The sequence below is a fragment of the Peromyscus maniculatus genome, chromosome 2 (assembly GCF_049852395.1).
Source record: "Peromyscus maniculatus bairdii isolate BWxNUB_F1_BW_parent chromosome 2, HU_Pman_BW_mat_3.1, whole genome shotgun sequence".
Taxonomy (NCBI): Eukaryota; Metazoa; Chordata; class Mammalia; order Rodentia; family Cricetidae; genus Peromyscus; species Peromyscus maniculatus.
Window position 1 is genome coordinate 92296809 of NC_134853.1, and position 21948 is coordinate 92318756.

The 21948-nt window shown below is 39.2% G+C and overlaps 1 protein-coding gene across 1 annotated transcript in view; it reads right to left on the reverse strand.

Moving 5' to 3' along the window:
- The window catches only part of Megf9 (multiple EGF like domains 9), a 113469-nt gene extending 92013 nt beyond the window's left edge, over positions 1-21456 (reverse strand). The window contains exon 1 of the mRNA XM_006996727.4: positions 20724-21456. Within this exon, the coding sequence (XP_006996789.1) occupies positions 20724-21330 (607 nt within the window). The 5' untranslated portion in view covers positions 21331-21456. The remainder of the gene's footprint in view (positions 1-20723) is intronic.
- Between the last annotated feature and the right edge of the window lie 492 nt (positions 21457-21948).

Here is a 21948-nt window from a genome sequence, read left to right on the forward strand (position 1 = left end):
AATCCCATAACTAGCACTTCTCAGCCATATGATTATTGGGCATGCAACCCAACTTCATTTTAGATTCTGGTTCTCCATTGTAAAAGATAGTGCATTACTAATCACCAGAATTGGAAGGATTAGATGTACAGAAGAATTAAGAATTGGATGTAGTAAAGGGAAGCAGGTATTCAAAATATAGCAGTAAAAAGAACAGTTAACATTTACAAGGCCAATTTATGTCAGAAATTTTAAGTGCTGTATATGCTACTGTTTAATCCATATAATAACACCCATTATGCCAATTTTAGAGATGAGGACATTAGGTAGATAGCACAACCCAAAGTCCTAACTCTATAGCCTTGCTTCAGAGATAGTAGCTGTCATTGACAATGATTCTCAAGTTAACTTGAAAGCTTTCTTTCAATCTATAAATCATATTCTTGTTCATGCCAAAACACTTAACATCAAAAAGGCACAAAATTCCAGCCTGCACTTACACTGCTCTTACACAATTAATTTAAGAATTATTCAATTCCATTTCTTCAAATAGGGTTTTTAATTTTATTTTTGTGTGTCTGTGTGTGTGCATGTTCTTATAGGGTGGTGGGTATGTGTACACATGCATGTATCTGTGTGTTGAGGCCAGATGTTGATGTCAGGTATCTTCCTTGATCACCCTCAACCTTATATTTGGAGATAGACAGTTCCTCTCTGAACATGGGACTGGATGATTCAGCTGGAGTGGCTTCAGTGAACTGTAGGAACTCCCCTGTATTGGCCTCCCATGACACCACTCCTGGCTGTTTACATTGGTACTGGGTATCAAATGCAGGTCTGCATGTTTGTACAGCAATCACTTTACTGAGACATCTCTCAGGTTCTATTTTTAAATTTAAAAGGGTTATTTTTTTTAAAAGCATAAATTTAAGACAGTTTGCATAACTGCCTTTCTTCCCAGAATAAACAATAATCACTTTGGTGGATTTTTCCTTAAGACCCAGCTATATCACTCTTGGGCATATACCCATGAAATGCTCAATCATACCACAAGGACACATGCTCAGCTATGTTCATAGCAGCATTATTCATAATAGCTAGAACCTGAAAAAAACCTAGATGACCCTTAACTGAAGAATGGGTAAAGAAAATGTGGCACATATACACAATGGGGTACTATTTGGCAGTAAAAAAAAAAAATGACATCATGAAATTTACAGGCAAATGGATGAAACGAGAAAGTATCATCCTGAGTGAGGTAACCCAGACTCAGAAGGACAAACACAATATGTACTCACTCATAAGTAGATACTAGATGTAAAGCAAAGGATAACAGACTACAACCCACAGCTCCAGAGAAGCTAGCTAACAAAGAGAACTCTAAGAGGGACGCATGGATTGCCCTGGAAATGGGAAATAGATGAGATCTCCATGAGCAAACTGGAGGTGGGGGGGGGGTAATGGAGGGTAGGGGATGGGGGATGAGAACCTAAGCAAAGGATGGTCGATCTGGAACAGGGACAGAGTAGGAGAGCAAGGAAAGAGATACCATGACCAAGGCAACAGGGAGAAGTGGTGCTAGGGAAGTTCCCAGGAATCCCCAAAGATGACCCCACCTTAGACTACTAGCAGTAGTGGAGAGGGTGCCTGAACTGGCCTACTCCAATAATCAGATTGATTGCTGAATACCCTAACTGTCATCATAGAACCTTCATCCATTAACTGATGGAAGCAGATGCAGAGATCCACAGCCAAGAACCAGGCTGAGGTCCAGGAGTCCAGTTGAAGAGAGGGAAGAAAAATTCTATGAGTAAGGAGCATCAATACCACTATGGGGAAATCTACAGAGACAACTGAACCAAGCTAGTGAGAACTCATGCACTTTAGACCAACAGCTGTGGAGCCTGCATAGGACTGGACTAGGCCCTCTGCATAAGTGAAACAGTTGTGTAATGTGATCTGTTTAAGGGGCCCCTGGCAGTGGAATCAGGATCTATCCCTGGTACATGAGCTCGCTTTCTGGAGCCCAATGCCTATGGTGGGACACCTTACACAGCCTTGGTTCAGGGGGAGGGGCTTGGACCTGCCTCAACTGAATATACCAGGCTCTGCTGACTCCCCACAAGAGGCCTCACCTTGGAGGAGGAAGGAATGGGGGTTGGGTTGAGGGGAAAGGCTGGGGGAGGAAGAGGAGGGAGCAGAGGGGAATCTGTGGTTGGTATGTGAAATGAACAGAAAATTTCTTAATAGTAAAAAAAAATCTTGAATAAGGTTGGTTATAATGGAGAAGGGACAAAAGGGTTTGTACAGAGAAAGTATAATACCCTCAGGCCATTTTGCTACTGACCATAGTAGCAGATGTGGGGAAAAATTCCCAATTATTCTTTTCTGGTTATGCTTCTGGATAGAAGGAAGAGGTAACCAAAGATAAAGAGGCTATTTCCACACACTGTTTGTAGTCTAGTTGCAAACTATGACAAAATGCTCTGAACTGGCTATATTCATTCAAAGGTCTCTCAGACTACGGCTTCATCCCCAAAGGTAAATAATGTATTTCAGGAGTTTTCTCCTATCCAATAGTTATTGAGGAACTACCACACACTAGGAATTAACCCAGGAGCCTGTGTTTGGGTGGTGGTGGTCTGTCTTTACAGAAATTACATTCTACAGGTGGTAGGTGGGAAGGAAATGCACTTCAGTGCAACGTAACCCTCCATGCTAAAAGTGAGATAATGTCAAAGTGTAAACATCAACAAAGCACAGACTTTTAAGTAAGAGGACAGAGAGCCTGTGGTAGTATTGTATTCCCCAAAATATTGTGTACCTTAATAAACTTATCTGGGGTCAGAGAACAGAAAAGCCACTAGTTAGGCAGTGATAGCACACACCTTTAATCCTAGCATTCCAGAGGCAGAAATCCATCTGGGATCTCTGAGTTCAAGGCCACATTGGAAACAGCCAGGCATGGTGACTCTCGCCTTTAATCCCAGAAAGCCAGCCTTTAATCCCAGAGAGTGGTAATAGAAAGCAGAAAGATATATAAGGCGTGAGGACCAGAAACTAGAAGCATTTTGGCCTGGTTAAGCATTTGGCAGGTTAAGCTTTCAGGCTTTGGAGCAACACAGTTCAGCTGAGATTCATTCTGGATGAGGACTCAGAGGCTTCCAACCTTAGGAAACAGGACCAGCTGAGGAATTGGCAAGATGAGATAGCTGTGGCTTGTTCTGTCTCTCTGCTCTTCCAGTATTCACCCCAATAACTGGCCCCGGGTTTGATTTTATTATAAGAACTTTTAAGATTCATGCTACAAGAGCCAGTACACAGACCACTGATATTTAAAACCAGAGTCCTTTAAGAGCAAGTAATCATAACATACATTCAGTAATGCTAGAACATATAAGACGCGATAGCAGTAAAAGGCAGCATGAATGGTGTTTTCAAGGACAATTAAGTTTGTCAGGTGGCCAAAAGAGGTATTTGACATCTGAAATTTTTTTCAGCAGACTGCTATTATAGTTCCCCACCACTTCAGAATCCCTTTCTCCATAAAGGAATTACACACATTTTTAGCCCTATTCCTCACCAAGTAATTCAAGTCCGAGTCTTGTTTTCCTGGCCTTCCCTGTAGGCAGCAAATACACAGTGACAGAAGATGAAACAATCAAATGTACCTTCCTAGTCTTGAAAATAGGAACTAATGGTTCAAGGAATGATCATGAGGTCCTTTCTAGTGACTGAGGAGGGGATGGTGAAGTAAGACAATGGGCAGTTGTGCCTACTATTATGTTCAGTACCCAGGCGGCAGTGTTCTCATCAAGCTATAGCTAACACTCAGTGGCACTGCCAGTAGCCCATTTGGTGGTGTGATCAGGCATCACTGCCAGCTTCATGGCCTACATTTGGTCCCCCTGGCGATTTTGTGAAATCCTCAAAATCCTTGTAATAAACTCCATTTCTGATTAAATCAAAATGTAATTTCTGATACTTACAATTAAGACTCCTATTTAAACTGAATAGAAAGATATTCCAGACAGAAGAATGGCATAAAGAAAGCAAAAAAGTCTAGTTAGCTTAATAATTAAGAAAGCAGGCTTTGAGGCTATAAAGATCTGAATGGAAATCAAGGTTCAACATTCTACTACCCATGAAAATCTGCTCATTCTATTTAAAGTCTCAAAACTTCAATTCCAGCATAACAGAGTAGGGATGATAATGCATATTTCTTATTACACTTTCTGGGCATTAACTGAGGCCATGCAATTTCATTTAAAGCTTAGTGTCTAACATAGAGAAAGACTTTCACAGATGATTGCTTCAGTACTACTAATGATGACAGTCAGTGTGTATATGGTGAGAAATATGGCACTTGGATTCTACTAGTCTAAAGCACAAGGAGGAAGTGAGGATAAAGACAGATATGAAGAACTTTAAAGTCATATTACACAACTTGAGCTTTATGGGCTGGAGTTACTGCTTAACAGGATCATTATATTACAATATAAATACTAAATTATCAATTAGGAGAGTGACATGATTTGGTTTTGCATTGTATATGTGTTCCCTACATCTAAAGTTGGACCTGACCACTGCTCTTATCCACTTGAAGGTGTGATAGTATTATTGTTGAATATCAATTCCCTACACACTGAAGCTTTTCAATTCTTAACTAACAAACCTTCTGAAAATTTACACATCATGTGTCAATATGTTTTGTGAGTGGTTCAGATGGAGCTGGGTCTATAACTGAAATAATAACTATTCCTTTGCCTGAGAGAAACTAACTTTTCACTAAGAAGTTCATTAATTAGGGAGAGGATTGTAACCTGAAGTGACTGGCAGAAGTCTGACTCACATTTACAAATGAGTCTTCTATGACTTTTGTTTAGTGTTATTATACATCAGCATCTTGATCTGGAGTCCATTTTACGTTAATTATGGAAGGTCTTATTGTCAGTCAAGACTTCCATTTCACAGTGTGTGGTATCACTTGCCAAACTCTAATAAGCATGACATGGTCAGCCTCAAGCGTCTGGTGCTGAAGGAAAATCTCACAGTCACTTCTCAGTTCTATTTTACATTTTCCATGCTCATCCACCTGTTTGTCCTCATCTTATTCTCACCACCAACTCCTCTCTTTACTCCTACTTTGCATCCATATCTGCCTTTGAGAAAGACTCTTTGATCTAATTTTGATTTTGTAGGAGCCACTGAATGTAAACATGGATTGGATCACTGTGTACAACTGGAACCAAGTGTTGAGAAAGAAAAAAAAAAAGAGCTTGCTGGAGGAGGCTAGAAAAGGTGAGAAAATCAGAAGCCAAAATGAGTTTTGTACCCACTTGGTGCTTTATTCCATTTTCTGCTACTCCCATCTGCTTTGGCAATGTAACACAATTTAGTCAGAAAGAAAAGTGTACAGACTTCGGAGTCAGGCAGAGCTGGGTTTAAATGATAGGGTTAACACTCAAGAACTCTATTAAGTAAGCATTATTATACTCATGTTACAGGGTAGTATTGAAGCCCAGGGAGCTTGAATAACTTGCATTTGTTACATGGATAGTGTATTTCATACCCTTTAAGAATACTAACATGCTATCAATACAGAATTGAACACACAGACTCTTACTTTCACTTTGTTAGGTCATTTGTGACTATGGCCTTATACTAACAGAAGTCCCCAGAGGCATATACATCTACCAGATTGGAAAATGGCTATACCAGAGACTCTTTAGAGTCCTATGTTTACATTTGTTGCTGTTGGTTTTTCTTCTGGTTTTTTTTTTTTTCAGGTAGGGTCTTATGTAGCTCAGGCTGGTATTGACATCCTGATCCTCCTGCCTCTTACTCCTGAGTGCTTACACTTGTCTTTCGAAAATAGCTTCTAGGTAGCCCAGTGCTGAGCAGTACCAGCACTGTCATGTCTGGCAACATGGCATGGGATTATTCTCACTTGAACTGGGTCTCTCTAAAGGATAGGGCACAACCTTTGCAAGAACACTGGTCCTATCCTGCGTATTAGAAGCACTTATTAGAGAAGTTTGATCTGTGACAATGTGTATGTCTTCCTGATTCTAACAGTCCTACCAGACTGTCAAGGAAGAAGATAAGTTTATTAATCTAGAATTAAAAGACAATGTTCTCGATGTTACCCAAATATTATTGATAGGAAATAAAGCAATATTAATAATAATAGCTGACTTGGAGTACTAGTATGTGGTATCTATTAATCTAAGTGCTGATTATTTAACACTGTCAAATTGATTTACATTCATTAAGCTAATCCTTTCTCAATAGCATTACAATTTACTATTGATTTCAAAGTTCAAAATTGAGAAAGTACAGTTCATTGTCTAGGACAGATACCAGTTTGTGGAAGGACAGAGCTACATTTAAGCCATGGCCTCAGCATAGCACCTAAGTGTTCTGGCAATATATGAGCAGGGCAGATGGGCACCTTGGCATCTAACCACAGGACTGAAAATACCACATGCCAGGCTTGGTTCCAGACTGCTTTAGGCTTCATGGTCCCCCTTGCTCCCAAGAAAAAGCATGTTTGTACTGGAAAAACACACAAAAAGCATGTCACCAATCTGGCTCTGCCAGAGAACGCCAAGCAAAGTATCATAGGGAGTCTTGGTCACTATCTAAAGTAGATTTGTATTCTTTATGGAAATCAGATAAATTGTTTAAATATGGAGAATTTTTCCTTGTAGATCTTTCATATATTTGACTTCCGAGTGCTAAATACAACTTGCATTTTTGTTTTCTTAACAAATAAGTAATCTCATTTATTGCTGTGAGAAATGGAGGAGTAAAATATTAAACTTGATGACAAAAAGATTTACAGGATAGATTTTTTTCCTATAAATATTAGGAGTCATCTGATATGTTAATTTGAACACACCAAGCTTTCAAAGTTTTTTTTAAATAAATTAGCATAATAACAACAAAGGTTCTACTTTCAACTTCAATTGGAAGCCATCTCATTTTAAAACACTGAAATGTGTAAAGTTAAGTGAAAGAACAGTATCTATGCATTATATCCATACAGAATTATCTCAGTGGCAGGGAAGGGGGAAAAAAACAATGTTAATAGAAAAATATCTCTGGTTACCACTAAAATGTCATTTTCATTATCTGTGGGTTCACTTTTAAATTTTATAATTGCTTACATTTTCTAAAATGAACATATGTTTATGTATTTAAGCATAAAATGGTTAACTAGAATCCATTTAAAAAAGCACAACCATGAGACAGGCCTAGTGGCACCTGCCTATAATCCCAGAATTTAAGAGGCTGGAGTAGGAGGATCCTAAGCTCAATGCCACTCTAATTTCACTCAGTGAAATTTCAGGTTAGACAGTGAGACCCTGTCCCAAAATTTAAAAAAAAAAATTGAAATAATACTAAACATTTATAAAGCTTAATTTATTATTTTTATATCATCAAGGTAATCAACAAAGAATAGCACTAAAGTATCCCAAACTTTTAAAAAACACAGCACAATTTATTATACAAAAGGCTAATCCAAAAATACTTTAAAACATAACATATATAAAATGATATATAAATTTGTATGTGTTTTTTTAACAAAGCTAGCTTATTCACATTATATCATAAACAAATATAAAGCATATAATTTGAGGAAAATACTAGAGAAGAGTTTGAACTCTATAAAGCCATTTTGTTTGAGAAAAACCCAAATTGACTGATATGTTACTTCTCAAAAACCTTGGGAGACTAAAATAATATATTTCATTCTATAGATAGAAAAACTAAGACACGAGACCATCAGAAAGTGTGTTCTACAGAATACAAAAATCAATGAAAGAAAGACTAATTTTGTTCTGACTGCCATTCCACTGATTAGCTGGACTATTCAGTCCTGCATTTGTGGACAAGTTGAAACAACAAACTAACATAAAAATTAAAACCAGTTAAACGGGATAAGTTTGCAGGCAATACACCAACAATTCAGTATAATAATACCCAACAGCCAAATTGCTCTGTGTGTTTGGTGTACTGTCTAGCTATTCATTATCCCACACATTGTTAGTGGGTGGGGGTTTGTACTATTAATGCTGTACACACAGAACTAGGGATGTAAGGAACATAAAACTCGATGAGAAATGTGAAGCAGCAAAGTCCTGATATCCTCTTTTGACCAAGCCTCAACAGGAAAATAAGACAGAAGGAGCACATTGGAATGTAGAGCACCCCTAATTCACTCCATTATTCCCAATAACCTTCCCACACCTGGATTACAGTTCTATAAATGACTGACAAGACTGAAGAAAACCTAAAAAGCTATTCAGTTCACCCAATTTTTTCCCAAAACATATTTCCTAGAATATACTAAAACAAAAAATCATATCTAATGAACAAAAAAATTAAAAGAAACTTGGAACTATCATATCCTGCTTACTGCTCTCCTCTCTGCCCACATACATGAAGTTAAAGAATGAGGTTTAAAATAAATCATGAAAATATACGAAAATCCCTGGAAATATAATAGCTGCTAAGAACCATGCAAGACTGAGACATGCTTTCAAAATCAGTTATCTCAAGGGCCTAATGTTGACTAACTAAATTTTATTTAACATTCCTCTTGCAAGTTGAAAACATTCCTGCTCCTTATCACTTTCTCTTTGACTAGGCAGAATACATTCCTTCTTCCAAATGAATAAATTTCTCCTTTCCTTGGAGCTTAGCTCTCTCCCTGGCATGGCATCATATAGAACAGCTGTCCTATTACCAGTATAAAAGCAACCCCATCTGATCTAATTGCAAAACATATGGGCAGACTGAAACCAAACTTCTAGGGAGTCTCTGTGTCTTTAAGGGGAAAAAAATTATAGACTTCTATTGTTAAAGACAGTGAACAATGGCACAAATTAAAATATTCTTCACTTTAAACAGTGTCTATTTTAACAAATCAATTTTTAATTTTTTATTTTAAATTTTATTGTATATTTTGAAAATCATGAATTAAAAAAAATCACACACCCAAATTAACCAGACCCCAAAACTGTACAACTCAATGAACTTCTATACAGCTAGAATAGCACTGGGAACAGAAGCTATGGAGCTTCAGACTGAATTTTACATTGTCACTACCAAATATATTTTTATGCATTTATCTGCCTTCAAAACTAAAAAATGCATAACAGAATTTAAACTAGAAAAACAACTAGCTTTATATTGTCTTTCATAACTTGTGTCCTTTACCTTGCACATACTCCTTCCTCATCCTCTAATATTTAGCCTTTTTTGTCTTCTTTTCTATATGCTACATTGTACCCACATGCATATTGCTTACATATCTACATATATTATTGGATAGATTCTACATATGAAGGAGAACATATTTTTTCTTTCTGAGATTGTTTGGACACACTTAATAATATTATACATTCTAATAGTATTCCATTTATATGTATAGCAAATTTTCATTATCCATTCATCTTTTGATTGACAACTAGGTTAATTTCAGTTCTTTATTATAGTGAATAAAGTAGCAACAAACATGGGGTTGCAATCTCTATGGCACGATGTGGAATTCTCTGGGTATATGCGCAGGAATGAAATAGCTGGGTCATATGCTAGTTCTATTTTTAAGTTTTTGAGAAATCTCCAAACCAATTTTCACAATGGTTGTATTAATTTTCACCCCGACCAACAGTGAATAAGGCTTCTTTCTCTCAACATTCTGTCTAATATATGTTGTCATATTCATTTATGATAGCCATTCTGACTAGGATGAGGTGGTATCTCAAAATAGTTTAATTTACATTCTCCCAATGCCTGGGGATACTGAACTTTTCAAAAAATAGTCATTGGCCATTTGTGTTTCTTTCTTTTCTTTTCTTTTTTTTTTTGAAAAGTATATGTATTCATTTGTCCATTTGCTAATTGGCTGTTCTATTTCCTTGTTATTTAATTTTGGCAATTCTTTGTAAATTCTGGATTTCAGTCCCTTGTCTGATGTGCAGCTGGTAAAGATTTTCTCCCATTATGTGGGCTATTTGCTCTGCTCATTATTTTCTTCACTGTACAGAAACTTAATTTTCATGAAGCCCTATCTATTGATACTTGAGGTTAGTTCCTGTGATACTAGTGTTCTACTAAAAATGTTCTTGCCTACCCTAATGTCTCGAAGGTATCACCCATGTTTTCTTTTAAAAGCTGCAATGTTTCTGGTTTTAAATTAAGGTCTTTCAACCATTTTTTTTAATTTTTTTAAATTTATTTTACAATACTATTCAGTTCTACATATCAGCCACAGATTCCCTTGTTCTCTCCCTTCCTGCCCCCCTCCCCTTCCCCCCAGCTCACCCCCCATTCCCACCTCCTCCAGATTAAGGTCTCCCCCGAGGACTAGGATCCACCTGATAGACTCAGTCCAGGCAGGTCCAGTCCCCTCCTCCCAGATTGAGCCAAGTGTCCCTGCATAAGTCCCAGGTTTCAAACAGCTAACTCATGCAGCGAGCCCAGGACCTGGTACCACTGCCTAGATGCCTCCCAAACAGATCAAGCCAATCAACTGTCTCACCTATTCAGAGGGCCTGATCCAGTTGGGGGCCCCATTGATTTTTATACAAGGTGAAAGATAAATTGATTTTCAAGTGCATGTTTCAAATCCTTTAGACTGAATAAAATGGAGAAAAAGAAGACCTAGTTAATCTTTCCTAAAGAACACATACACGTGTGTGTGTGTGTGTGTGTGTGTGTGTGTGTGTGTGTGTGTGTGTGTGTGTGTATGGATGGATGGATATATGATCCATCATCTCTACCTGCCTGAGGTTTGTCAGGCCTCAGAAGGTTTCCTATCTCAAGACAGCTTCTTCTGCAGATTCTCTCTTCAGAATTATCTGTCACTGACACTAAGCAAATATCTCAGATGTAGATCAAACTTGCTAAGCCAATTACAGAATTGTAGGCAAATGACTCTGTCATATCATCAAACATAATCTCATGTACATAGAGATTTACCATGCTTATCACAATTATTGTCCATTGCTCTCATTTTATGTTTATCTTATGACTATAGAATTAAAATTGGATACAGTAAACAAAAAAACAACTTGAAAATTTCATCAAGACACAAAGAAGAGACTTAAAATTTATTCATAATTCCATTACTTAGCTTTCATCAATAACTATTTTGTTAGGTCTCTTTCCTATGTATTTTGCTACCCATTGGAAGGCTTTTGATGATTATATAATAATTCATAAACTACTATACTGTATTAACCATAAACTTTATAGAGTAGGAGAATTATTATTTAAACCTCTACTGAAAGAATGTACCCATTATGCAAATCAGATAAGAACATAGCTAACTGGAGGGTAGGTAGTGTATGGGAGCGAAAAGTGAGGACTGGAGGTTGATGATTGCATGAGTAGACCCACCTGACCACTCTCATCCCAATACTGGCCCTCAAATACATCTGAGGAAGCACAAGTACCCATATAGCCCTATTTACAAGCCAAAAGTCTCATTTCATTTTATAAATGAAATTACTTACCCAAATTACAAGATTAGTAAAAGGACCCCAAGCCCCATATCTTTATAGACAAGGACTCAGCTTTCTAACTTAGCTATTCTTTCCACAAAAGTCATCAGATTCTCATGTGTCTATTTTAGTTTTTCTTTTAACTAAGAAAAACAGAATGGAAAAAAATCATGTAATAAAATGAATAATTAATTTAATATAAGAGTTCTCAGAGTTCCACATGCCCTATTATTACGAAAAAGGGAAAAGCTAGAGGGAAGTTTATTTTAAAAGAGAAAATCAAGATTACATTATTTTCCTCAAGAACATACTGCATACCTACTCTTAACTACCAATCACTCCTCCTTCATTCATTTAATCAATAAATATTGAAAACCTAGTTGAAGATGATCAGTGGTGAAATAAATGTACATAACCTCTTTTAAAATTACATCTATTTATTTTGTGTGTATGTACCATGCTGAGTGTGTGGGAGGTCACTTGTGGGACAACTGTGGGAGTTAATTCTCTCCTTCCCTCTTATATTTATTTATTTAGTGTAGAGGTGCATGGGGTGTGTACATGTGCTTATACATCAGAGTGTGCTTCCATATACATGTGGAAATCAGAGGACAACTTGAAAGAGCCAGTTCTCTCCTTCTACCACATGGGTCCAGGGGAATGAACCCAGGTTATCGACTGGTGACAATCACCTTTATCAGCTGAATCATCTCACTGGTCTCCTTTCCTTTTAAGCTTCCTGAGTCCCAGTATTTGCCATCTATAAGATGAAGACATTAACTCTTTATTGCTTAAGAAGTGATATATATTTTAAATCCTGACAAGCAATCGGCCATAAAAATACTCTATATTCCTTGCCACAGTGTTAAATATCAGACAAGAAAGAACAGGTAAAATGGAAGTATCTTTTACACTAGCAATTTCATTTGAGACAACACAACTGAAGAGGTAGATTAAGATATTCACAAATGATACCTATTATCTCTATTCCTAAACAATATTTTAAAATGAAAAAGAGAAATTTACTTGAGTTTCCCAATCAAGTTCCATAGCTTAACTTGTTATCTCCAGACCATTTATTTTCAATTATGACTGTGTTCTTTTTATTATATTGAACCCCATTTACTTCTAGGAAAGAAATGTAGTGACCCTAGTCTCTAATCACCATTTCCTTGCTATTTAAATATGAGTAGCTAAATCAGCAAAAGAATTAAACTCAAGGACAACAGCTAGAAATAAAAATGATCAAACGTGAAGCTTATCAAGTTACCTATAAAAGAATCAATAGAGGGGAGAAACTAAGCCTTTTTACATGCATATAATACACAGAAATTAACCCAGGGTTGATGGAAAACTCTAGAGGATTCTAAGAGTAGTTTGAGAACCATACTTGTTAATTATTAGACACATTCTGTTCACTATTAACTTTAGGTGTATTTATACAGGGAAAATTCTGTCATTTGAAATATCAAAACATTTGTTTCTTAACCAAATTAAGCCTCATATACCAAATCAATGTATCAAGAAGTAGATCATATTATTCATAAACAGAAAAAGAAAACTGCTCCTTAAAATAACTTTATATTTTGTTGTTAGGAAAGATTCTTTTTTCTTTATTGTTACTTAGAAGGAATGGAAAGGTGAAAAATGATGAAGACCCCAGGACTGGGCATATGGCTCAGTGGTAAAGTGCTTTCCCAGTATTCAAACTGATGGTCCTGAATTTGATTCCCAGCACTAAAAAGCAAAACAGAACAATAAAACTAGGGAGAAATAGTTTTTCCATTTTTCCAGTACCATGTACTGAAAAAAGTACATATGTTTATTATATAAATGGTATTTTCTTATCAAGTAGACTTAATAATCTAAATTAAGTAGACTAAAACCAAATCATCAGGAAAAAAGTCCAAGTCACAGAAAAAAAAAAAAAAAAAACAGACAGGTTTTGTTCTGCATGAAATGGGTTCAATCCCATGCACCCTGATACCAAGACATCTTCAAGGACTTTTTGTTCATCTAGAAAGATCTCTTAGAAGAATCAGGCTTTGAGGAGGCACTGAAGGAGGACAAAGTGGTAAATTGTTCACTAGAGAGGGTAATTTGGCTCCTTAAATAACACGGAAAGAGGGGTAGGGCCCAAGAATGAGACAGAGTAAAAGAAACACACAGAGGAGTTTGCACTGAAAACATCAGCAAGTAGAGAAGGAAAGTTGGGAAAGAGTTCTCTGACAGTAACCCATTGAAGAGTAGCATTACTAAAGAGATTATTTTGACATAATTTATTGGACATACTTATGCAGAAAGACCGAAAAAATTATTACTTTTGAGCAAATATTTACTGTGATTCAAACACATATGGAATCTTTATCTACTTCACCACAATTAAAAAAAAAAAACAAACTCCTTTTAAAGTTAGAAGTGCAGATGGTGTAGCTGTTTCTACTAAAAAAAAAAGTAGCCACAGATGTACCTGTAATATAATACCAAAATTAACAATAAAGATTTTTTTATATCTAAAGAAAACAAACAGAAAATCAAGACCAAGGCAAAAAGCATATATTAAAACTATTTGTATTGAAGGGGGCGAGAGTGGGAGAACAGGGGACTCTGTGGCTATTATGTTGAACTAAATGATGTTGTAAAATAAATTTACAAAAAAAAATAAAATAAAATAAAAAAATAAAATAAAACTGCCAGGAACGCTGGTGAAAAAAAAAAACAACTATTTGTAACTAAAAATTTCATCTAACTTTCTTTCAGCTAAGCAAGATCATCTATCTCTATTTGCTCTGCTCTATGAAGTGCCCCAGAGCAGTAATCTCTCTACCCACAATTTGCCCATCAGTTAAAAACATCACTGTAATACTTCAGTGCATTCTTTTTATAGGAGTGCCAGGATGTCTGGAAGGTAATGCACACATGTTTAGAATGCTGAGATGAAAAGAAATGCACTTTATTTTTATGAGTCTTTAGTTAAATCAAGATAAAGAGACCTAGTCAGATTATTTCAATATGTAAAATTTCGACTAGCCAGAAGGCTTCCTGGAGACATTATTCAAAAGATTCTAAACTAATGTTATGGAGTTTATGCTATTCCACAAACTAATCAGACTAAGGAACTAAGCACTAAGGCCAGGAGTAAGATATAGTAAATATAAGAAGTTCTATGTCTGGACCTAAAGATAACTCAAACAAATACATCCATCAAAGCAAGATAAACCCCAATCAAAAAGATGAACTACAGTTTACTATCACAGCCATAAATCATTATAAAACAAAAACATAAAGATGGATGAACAGCAGACAAGAAAGCAAATACCAAAGAGCACTGCTTCAGGGCCTCAGTTTTCTTTATTTATAAAACAGAGGTTGAGGTTACAGCTCAAAGGCAGAGTATGTGCTTCTCATATGCAAGGGCCTAGATTGAATCCCTAGCATCAGAAAAAAATGAGGATCATACTATATAACTCAGTACCTCACTGTTCTAAGGATTAAATACTTAACACATGCAAAATATTCTGTGCCAGGAGCACAGTGTGTTTGCAACTACTATTATAGTGATTCAGAACCCTCAAACCTAATGCTAAATAGTAGAAGATCCAAAATCAAATATTTTTTTTCTGTAACTCTTAGTAGCAAAAGATAACAAGATTTAGAACTGATACCAGAAGGGGCTTAAGCTTCATTAGCCTCAAGTGGACCCCCTTCTAACAAAACCATGGTGAGGTCCCAGCCACCAGTAAATTCTTCATGATACTAAGGTCTATACACCCTTCCACTTCAGTCTGGCCCTAAAGCAGGAGAGACACAGAACACACTAGACTCCCATCTTGTCTTCAAATGAAAAGGCTATGCAGGGCATTCTCAGTTTCCAGCGCCCACCTGTCTTTAAACAAATGCCTGTTTTCCCTCTAGTCTACTCTGGTTCTTGGGGTGTAGAGGACAGGGCAGGCAGCCCAATTCTAGGACCAAGCCACAACTAGCCCAAGGAAGGGACAGGGCTTAAGATGGGCACCCAAACTACAGCTCTGATGAGGGGTGACCCATAAAGCTTTAATCAGTGCTGACAGAGAAGCCCCCAGCTCTGAACTACTCTTAAAATCAGTGTCCTGGAGCCCCTCTCCCAAGACAGAAGAGTCTGCCTCAGGTCAACCTAGTCCCCTTCCCAGGCAGGGGCAGAAAAATATTGACCACAGGATTCTTCTGTCCTCATTTGGCAGGGTTGAGCCAAGACTTTCCTTTACCTCTCCTTTGTCAAATGGCCACAAGCAGAGATAGGACTCAAGAGTAGTTTTTAAGTATTGGCAGCTGCTACAAGTCCTGCCCAACAAATGTTGAAGAAAACTATCATGAATTCAGGCATAATGGTGAGCTCCTGTAATTTCAGTTACTTAGGCTGAGGCAGAAGGATGGATTGAGTCCATGAATACAAGGCCAACCTAGGCAATATAGTGAGACCTTATCTAAATGTGGAGGGAAGTGCTTGTATGTATGTATTCCAAGACAGGTAAAGAACCAGACTGTCTGTCCTGCAAGCCCTTCCCTGAATGGGCATGCCAACAAAGCCTGACCTGATTGAATGAAAGGCTACTTAAGGTCCTTATCCCACTGAATGTACATGTTAATATTGGATGTCTTCATTAGTTTGGTTACTAGATATTCTTCTAGCTTCACTATGACGGATTTGTCCACTTTCTAAAATCTGAAATATTCTCCAATATATGAAAACACACAGGTTTTAGATAAAAGACTCTGAATCTTTATTATCTTTGGAGCCTATACAGTTTGTATTTCCACAAAAGAAATGTTACAGTCGCAAATAAACACACACAATAAGACTCTGGGCTTTAGTAGTAGAGACTATTAGGATAAAGAAAGCATTTTCTCATCCAGCTAGAAGATCCTGGATTTCTAGAATGTTCCTTTCAAATCGACTGTGAAGAGCCAGGCATGGTGGCACATCTAACCACCCAGCAGATAGCAGCAAGAGGACGACAAGTTAGAGGTCAGCCTGAAGTATACAGCTAGACCTTAAACAAAACCAAGCAAATAAAACAAATCAAATAGACTCCATTTGTAATATTGCATTCATACCTCATAGTAGTTAGAGATTTCAACTGGATTCTGGGGCTTGCTTAAACAAAGTCTATTCTTATAGTCTGGATCATAAGTAAATAATTAAAGACTCTTTATGGGGTACACATGTACCTTGAGTCATGTACATCTAATCATCACAGACCTTAAGAGCTGGAAGAGAACCTTGAGAACTAGTCTAAACTATTATCCCTTCCCTTCCAAACTGTTTTACCATCCATGGATTTCTTTTTCCAGTGAGGTAAGGATAACCTGCCCTGACTTGTCCTTAGACTTGGTCTAGAGGAACACCCTGTAAGTCATGTGAACAACCTGGGTGGAGTACACTGACAAATTTGGAGTGAAAAAGATCATCTGAATTTACCATAATCAATCTTCTCAAATGAGCTTCTCAAATGCTTTAGATTATATTTTAGAAAATCACAAAAATTTAAGTCCAGATAAAAGATTTATCTAACACATATTTTAAAAAAAAATATATGAAGAAGTTAAAATAGTCTGATATCTTGATATACTCAATGAATCAACAACATAATTTGGTTGAAAAAAAATAAAGATACTGTGCTTAGGGAACTAAATATATAATCAGTATTGTACCCAGAAGGAACAAGGTAACCACTCTCTTTGCTATGAGATATGCTGGAGTACATCTAGACTATTAGGTTCAGTTCTGTTCTGTTTTAGGAGAGTCACACAAAGACTAAAAAGATTCAGAATAGAGGTGACCAGGAAAGTAAAGAAATATGAAGCTGTGTCAAAGACCAATTGAAGAAGCTGAGGTTATTTAGCTAAGACTCAGAGTACGATCACATCTGCAAAATCTAAAGAAGTGCACTGAGAAAGCAGACTTGTTGTACATGCTCCCAAAGGCCAATTCATCTAGTCAGATGTTAGGTACAGGCAGAGGTGTTTCACCTAAGGCTATAGAAGCATTTCTTAAAATGTAGAGCCATGCTGGGCCTTAATGGCTTCTAAGCTCCTACCAGCCTCAGAAGTCCATTTAAAATAAACAAGCAAGCAAGCATTTGTCATTACCTCAGGGCCTTACTGCTGATTATTACTCTCTAATAAGAGCACAGAATTTCTCTCCACCCTTCATCCAACCAATCCCTACAGTGTTGTACCAGGCTTGTGAGAGAAGAGTGCCTGTTTGCTGGGTAATTAGTTTCAGTTTGCAGATCAGTGTCCCTGTAAACAACTGGGCCCCAACTGATGGGTAGGTAAGAGCTTTCAGCTAAATCTCCCGGAGAGAAATTCTTACTGATTCATATAAGACCTGTCCACTCAAATGATATAGTAAATGGTACCCAGTTCTCACAGAAATGTTGAAATAAATTCTACAACCATCTTCCCCAATGGCAGGAAATCCAGCTTTGCAAGCCAAATTAGCTCTCTCAAATTCATAGAGATGTTTTCCTCTGTTGAACAGCTATGCTTACTATCTAAAGTAGATGGAACCCATGCTACAATTAAAAGGTCCCACTTGATTATATCACTGTAAAGCTAAGATTGCCTACGAGAAAGCCACAAAGTCAGTCAAACCTTTGAACTAAACATAGACAACAGAATGAATTCACAGAAGAGAAATAAATTACAGACTATTTAAACAAAGGAAAATGACCTCAGTTTGATATTACCAAGTGTTTGCTACAGAAAGACAACCATACAGATATTAGCCTATGGAAACCACTAAAAATAGTTCAAATTAGCAAATATTCATCACCCCAGATTTGCTTCACTTTAATTGATTTGAAATATAATTACTGATTTTGTATGAAAATATTAGAGGATATAATAAATACACGATAGATTTAAGAATACATTCTCTGTAATTTTCAAAGCAATCTATTATCTATATATATATATATATATATATATAAATTAGGAACTGGTTAAATTAATTAATAAAGAACTGGCTAAACAAGTCTGCTTATTCTGTGTACATTTACAATAAAAAATACAACTATTGGAAATAATAAGGTAGGTCCTAGGTATTAACATGAAAAAAATTAAGTTTTATGTTACATAGTTAAGTGAATACATCAAGATGAAACAATATGTATGGAATGATTGCATTTTAATTTTACAAACTATTTGACTAAGTTTTGATGGTGTCAGAGATTCTACACACTAAGCAAATCCCTATCCCTGAGCCCTAAAAATTAAAGTATTTGTGTGTTGAAATATGCTCAGAAAATTTTTTTAAAGATCCAACAAACTGCTAAGAGGAGTAACCTCTAGGGACTGGAACTAGAGAGCAGTGATAAAGTGGCTTTTACCTTTTTCTTTGTAGGCTTCTGATGATCTCTTTTGACAGTAAGAATTCAAAATGATAAAAGTGAAGTAACATCAACTGCGTGTTTATCAGATACAAACAAAAGCAAGCATTTTCTACTTAAATATCATGTGCTTAAAACTCCAGAAATTCTCACATCTTTTTTCTATTTACCAAAGCAAAGTATAAAAATCACAAGTTGCCACTCAGCTTCTCTAATATTTTTCCAGTTAGAAAAAAAGAGCTGGTCATAAGGGGGAAATGACATACATGTGGTCCTTATCACACACCAGGAACCATTCTAAGCACTAGTTAGGTATGCATTAACTTAGTGAATTTTTTCTTTCCTCTCCTAACCTCTCTCCACTATTTTTGTCTTTCTTCATAGTCTTGCTATGTTGTCCAGGTTGCCTTAAATCAAAGACTAAGTGACCTGTTCATACTTAACACAGGCAAAAGGGGGGAATAAGCTGGAATTCAAACCTAAAAATGGACTTCAGAGTCTACACTTAACTACTAGTCTAACTTTAGTAATATGTCAATCTCTTTTTATAAAGCCAAAAAGTATCAAATAGGTTAAAAAAAATAGCTAGTTAATACATTCCTTGAAACTGAAAGAGATCCAAATGTGGCTTCTTGGGGGTGAATAATCTGCATTCCTATTTATGCCTTTGCCAAGCTCCAACATACAATTCAAGACTTAGCCATCTGGGAAAATCCTCTACCAACTCAATTATAGTCCAAAGTCCATACCTGACTCCACAGTAAACCACTGAGCCAAAGAATTAGGTCAATGATCAGATCAAGCTAGACAAGCGCTTTGGGCAAATCTCCACCCCAATGCAAAGCAAAAGATCTCAGAAACTTGCTGAATGTCTTAAAGAAGTAGGCTTTATTGGTTGAGTTCCTGGCCCACTTAAGGTACAAAGAGGTGAAAGAACAGCAGTTGTCTCTTAACTTTGCTTGAAGACTTTTACTAGCAGAAGAGCTGTATTTCCTATTGTGAACTCAAACAGAAATGGGCATGTCAGCATCAACAGTAAGGAACACTCTAGTTTTTAAAGGGCAAAAATGGACATCCTTGCTTAAAAGGCATTTGCCCAAACACTGACCTTGGAATTGAGACAAAATGAAGTAGTACAAGGAAGGGATTTAACCTAATTTATAAACGTGCAACCTAGATATACACCTGTCCCAAATGGCCTACCAAGTCTACTTATTTGCAGAGAGGATATGGATTACAATGCCGTTTTTATTTTTTAATTTCAGGCCTGAAGTGGCCTGTTTGTAAGCAAAATCCACCCTGTATGTTTTCCACCACACACACACACACACAAAACACACACACACACACACACACACACACACACACACACACACACACACACACACACACACACACACACACACACACACCCCGGCATCTGTTAACTACACCAGCAAAAAGAAACAAACAAGGAAATTGGAGCTTTGGAGGAATCCCTTCAGGTTTCTACCTGTGTGTTGACAGAGCACCATGCCAGCTTTCAAACTTTCCCCCAAATAACCCAGGCAGGGTGGCCTTCTGGGCAGATCCCAAAAGTTTGCATCCATTCTGGGACTCTGACAAAGGCCAGAAAACCCTGTTTTAGGAAGAGAACGCTAAGCAGCCGCTCCCTCTGGATGGAGCATAGCACCGGGTGGGGGGGACAAAAGACTTTCTAGATTTGGAGGGATGGGGATTGAGTGTAGCTGGAGCCTGGATTGTCCCTTTGGGAGTCGCTAGGACAAGAAGCGGCCAGAACGGGGTGACAGAGGCTGGGGTGAAGATGGGCAGTGGCTAGGGAAGGTACAGGGGGCGAGGAAGCGCCGGGACTCACCTGGGGGAGGAGGAGCAGGGGCTTCGGTGGCAGGTGTGGTGCGCGGGACGCTGCTGCTGCTGCTGTTGCTGCTGCTGTCCGGGGACTGGGCGGTCGGAGTCCCGGGAGTGCTGGGCGCCTGAGCGGTGGTGACGAGGGGGGTGGTCGGCCCCTGGCCAGCTGTGCTCTCAAGGGTGCTGGGCGCGGGTCTGGAGGCTGGCGGTTGGGTGGCGGCGGGAGTGCCTGCCTCCTCCGAAGGGGTGGCGGGCGAGGGGCCTAGAACCGGGAAGGTGGCGGCGGCGGGTCGCGCGGTGGTGCGGAGAGGGGTGGTCTCCGGGGAGCCGGCGGACGGGATCGCAGCCCCGGCTCTGCGGTCTGGGGTGCGCGGGGGGCCGCTCCGCGGGGCCTGCGCCGTGGGAGCCGCGGCCTTCGGGAAGGGGTGGCCGGCTTGGTCCCGCAGCCCCGGGGTGGGCGACACGACCACCTGTCCCTCCGCCCCGCCGCCCCCGGTGACATTCCCCGCCGAGGCTGTTGAAGCGGCGGAGGCGGCGGCCGCCGCGCAACACAACAGGGCGAGGCCGCCCAGGCTCGGCAGGCTCCTCATGGCGCGCTCGGCTCCGCCATTCATTCATTCATCCAGTCGGCCGGTCAGTCATCTTCTCCTCCCTGCCGTCGGACCGAGGAAGCCGTCGCCGCCGCTGCCGCCGCCGCCACCGGGCGCACCATCGCCACCTCCCTCTGACAGGCGGCCGGCCCCGCGGGCGGGCCTCGGAGCGGAGGGAGAGACCGGGGCGGAGCGCGCACGGCCCGCCCTCCTCGATTGACAGCCAAGCCCGCCCAATAGGAAGCCGCGTCCACCCACGTGACCCGCCCGCTTCCCGGCCTCTTTGTAACGGCGCGGGCCAATCAGAGGGCGCGGAGGGGAGCGGGCGGGACGTCGGGGAGGCGCGAGCGGCGTTGGAGCCGGCCGGGTTCGCGGCTGCCCCGGCTTTGTCTAACCAGAAAGCGGGGCGCGGGCCTCGGGCACCCGGCGCCGCCGAGCAGACAAAGGACGCGCCCTGCGCGGCGGACACCCGGCCAAGTCATCTGTTCCACTGGGCTGCGAGCTGGACCCGGGGCGGGGAGTCTCCTGTGGGCAGCATCTCCGCCCTCCTGAACAATGGGGACGCCGAGCGGCACCCAAGCTCGGGCTGGGCTGCATCTCTGCGAGGGGCGCGGGAGGTGGCAGCGGTGATACAGATGGGAG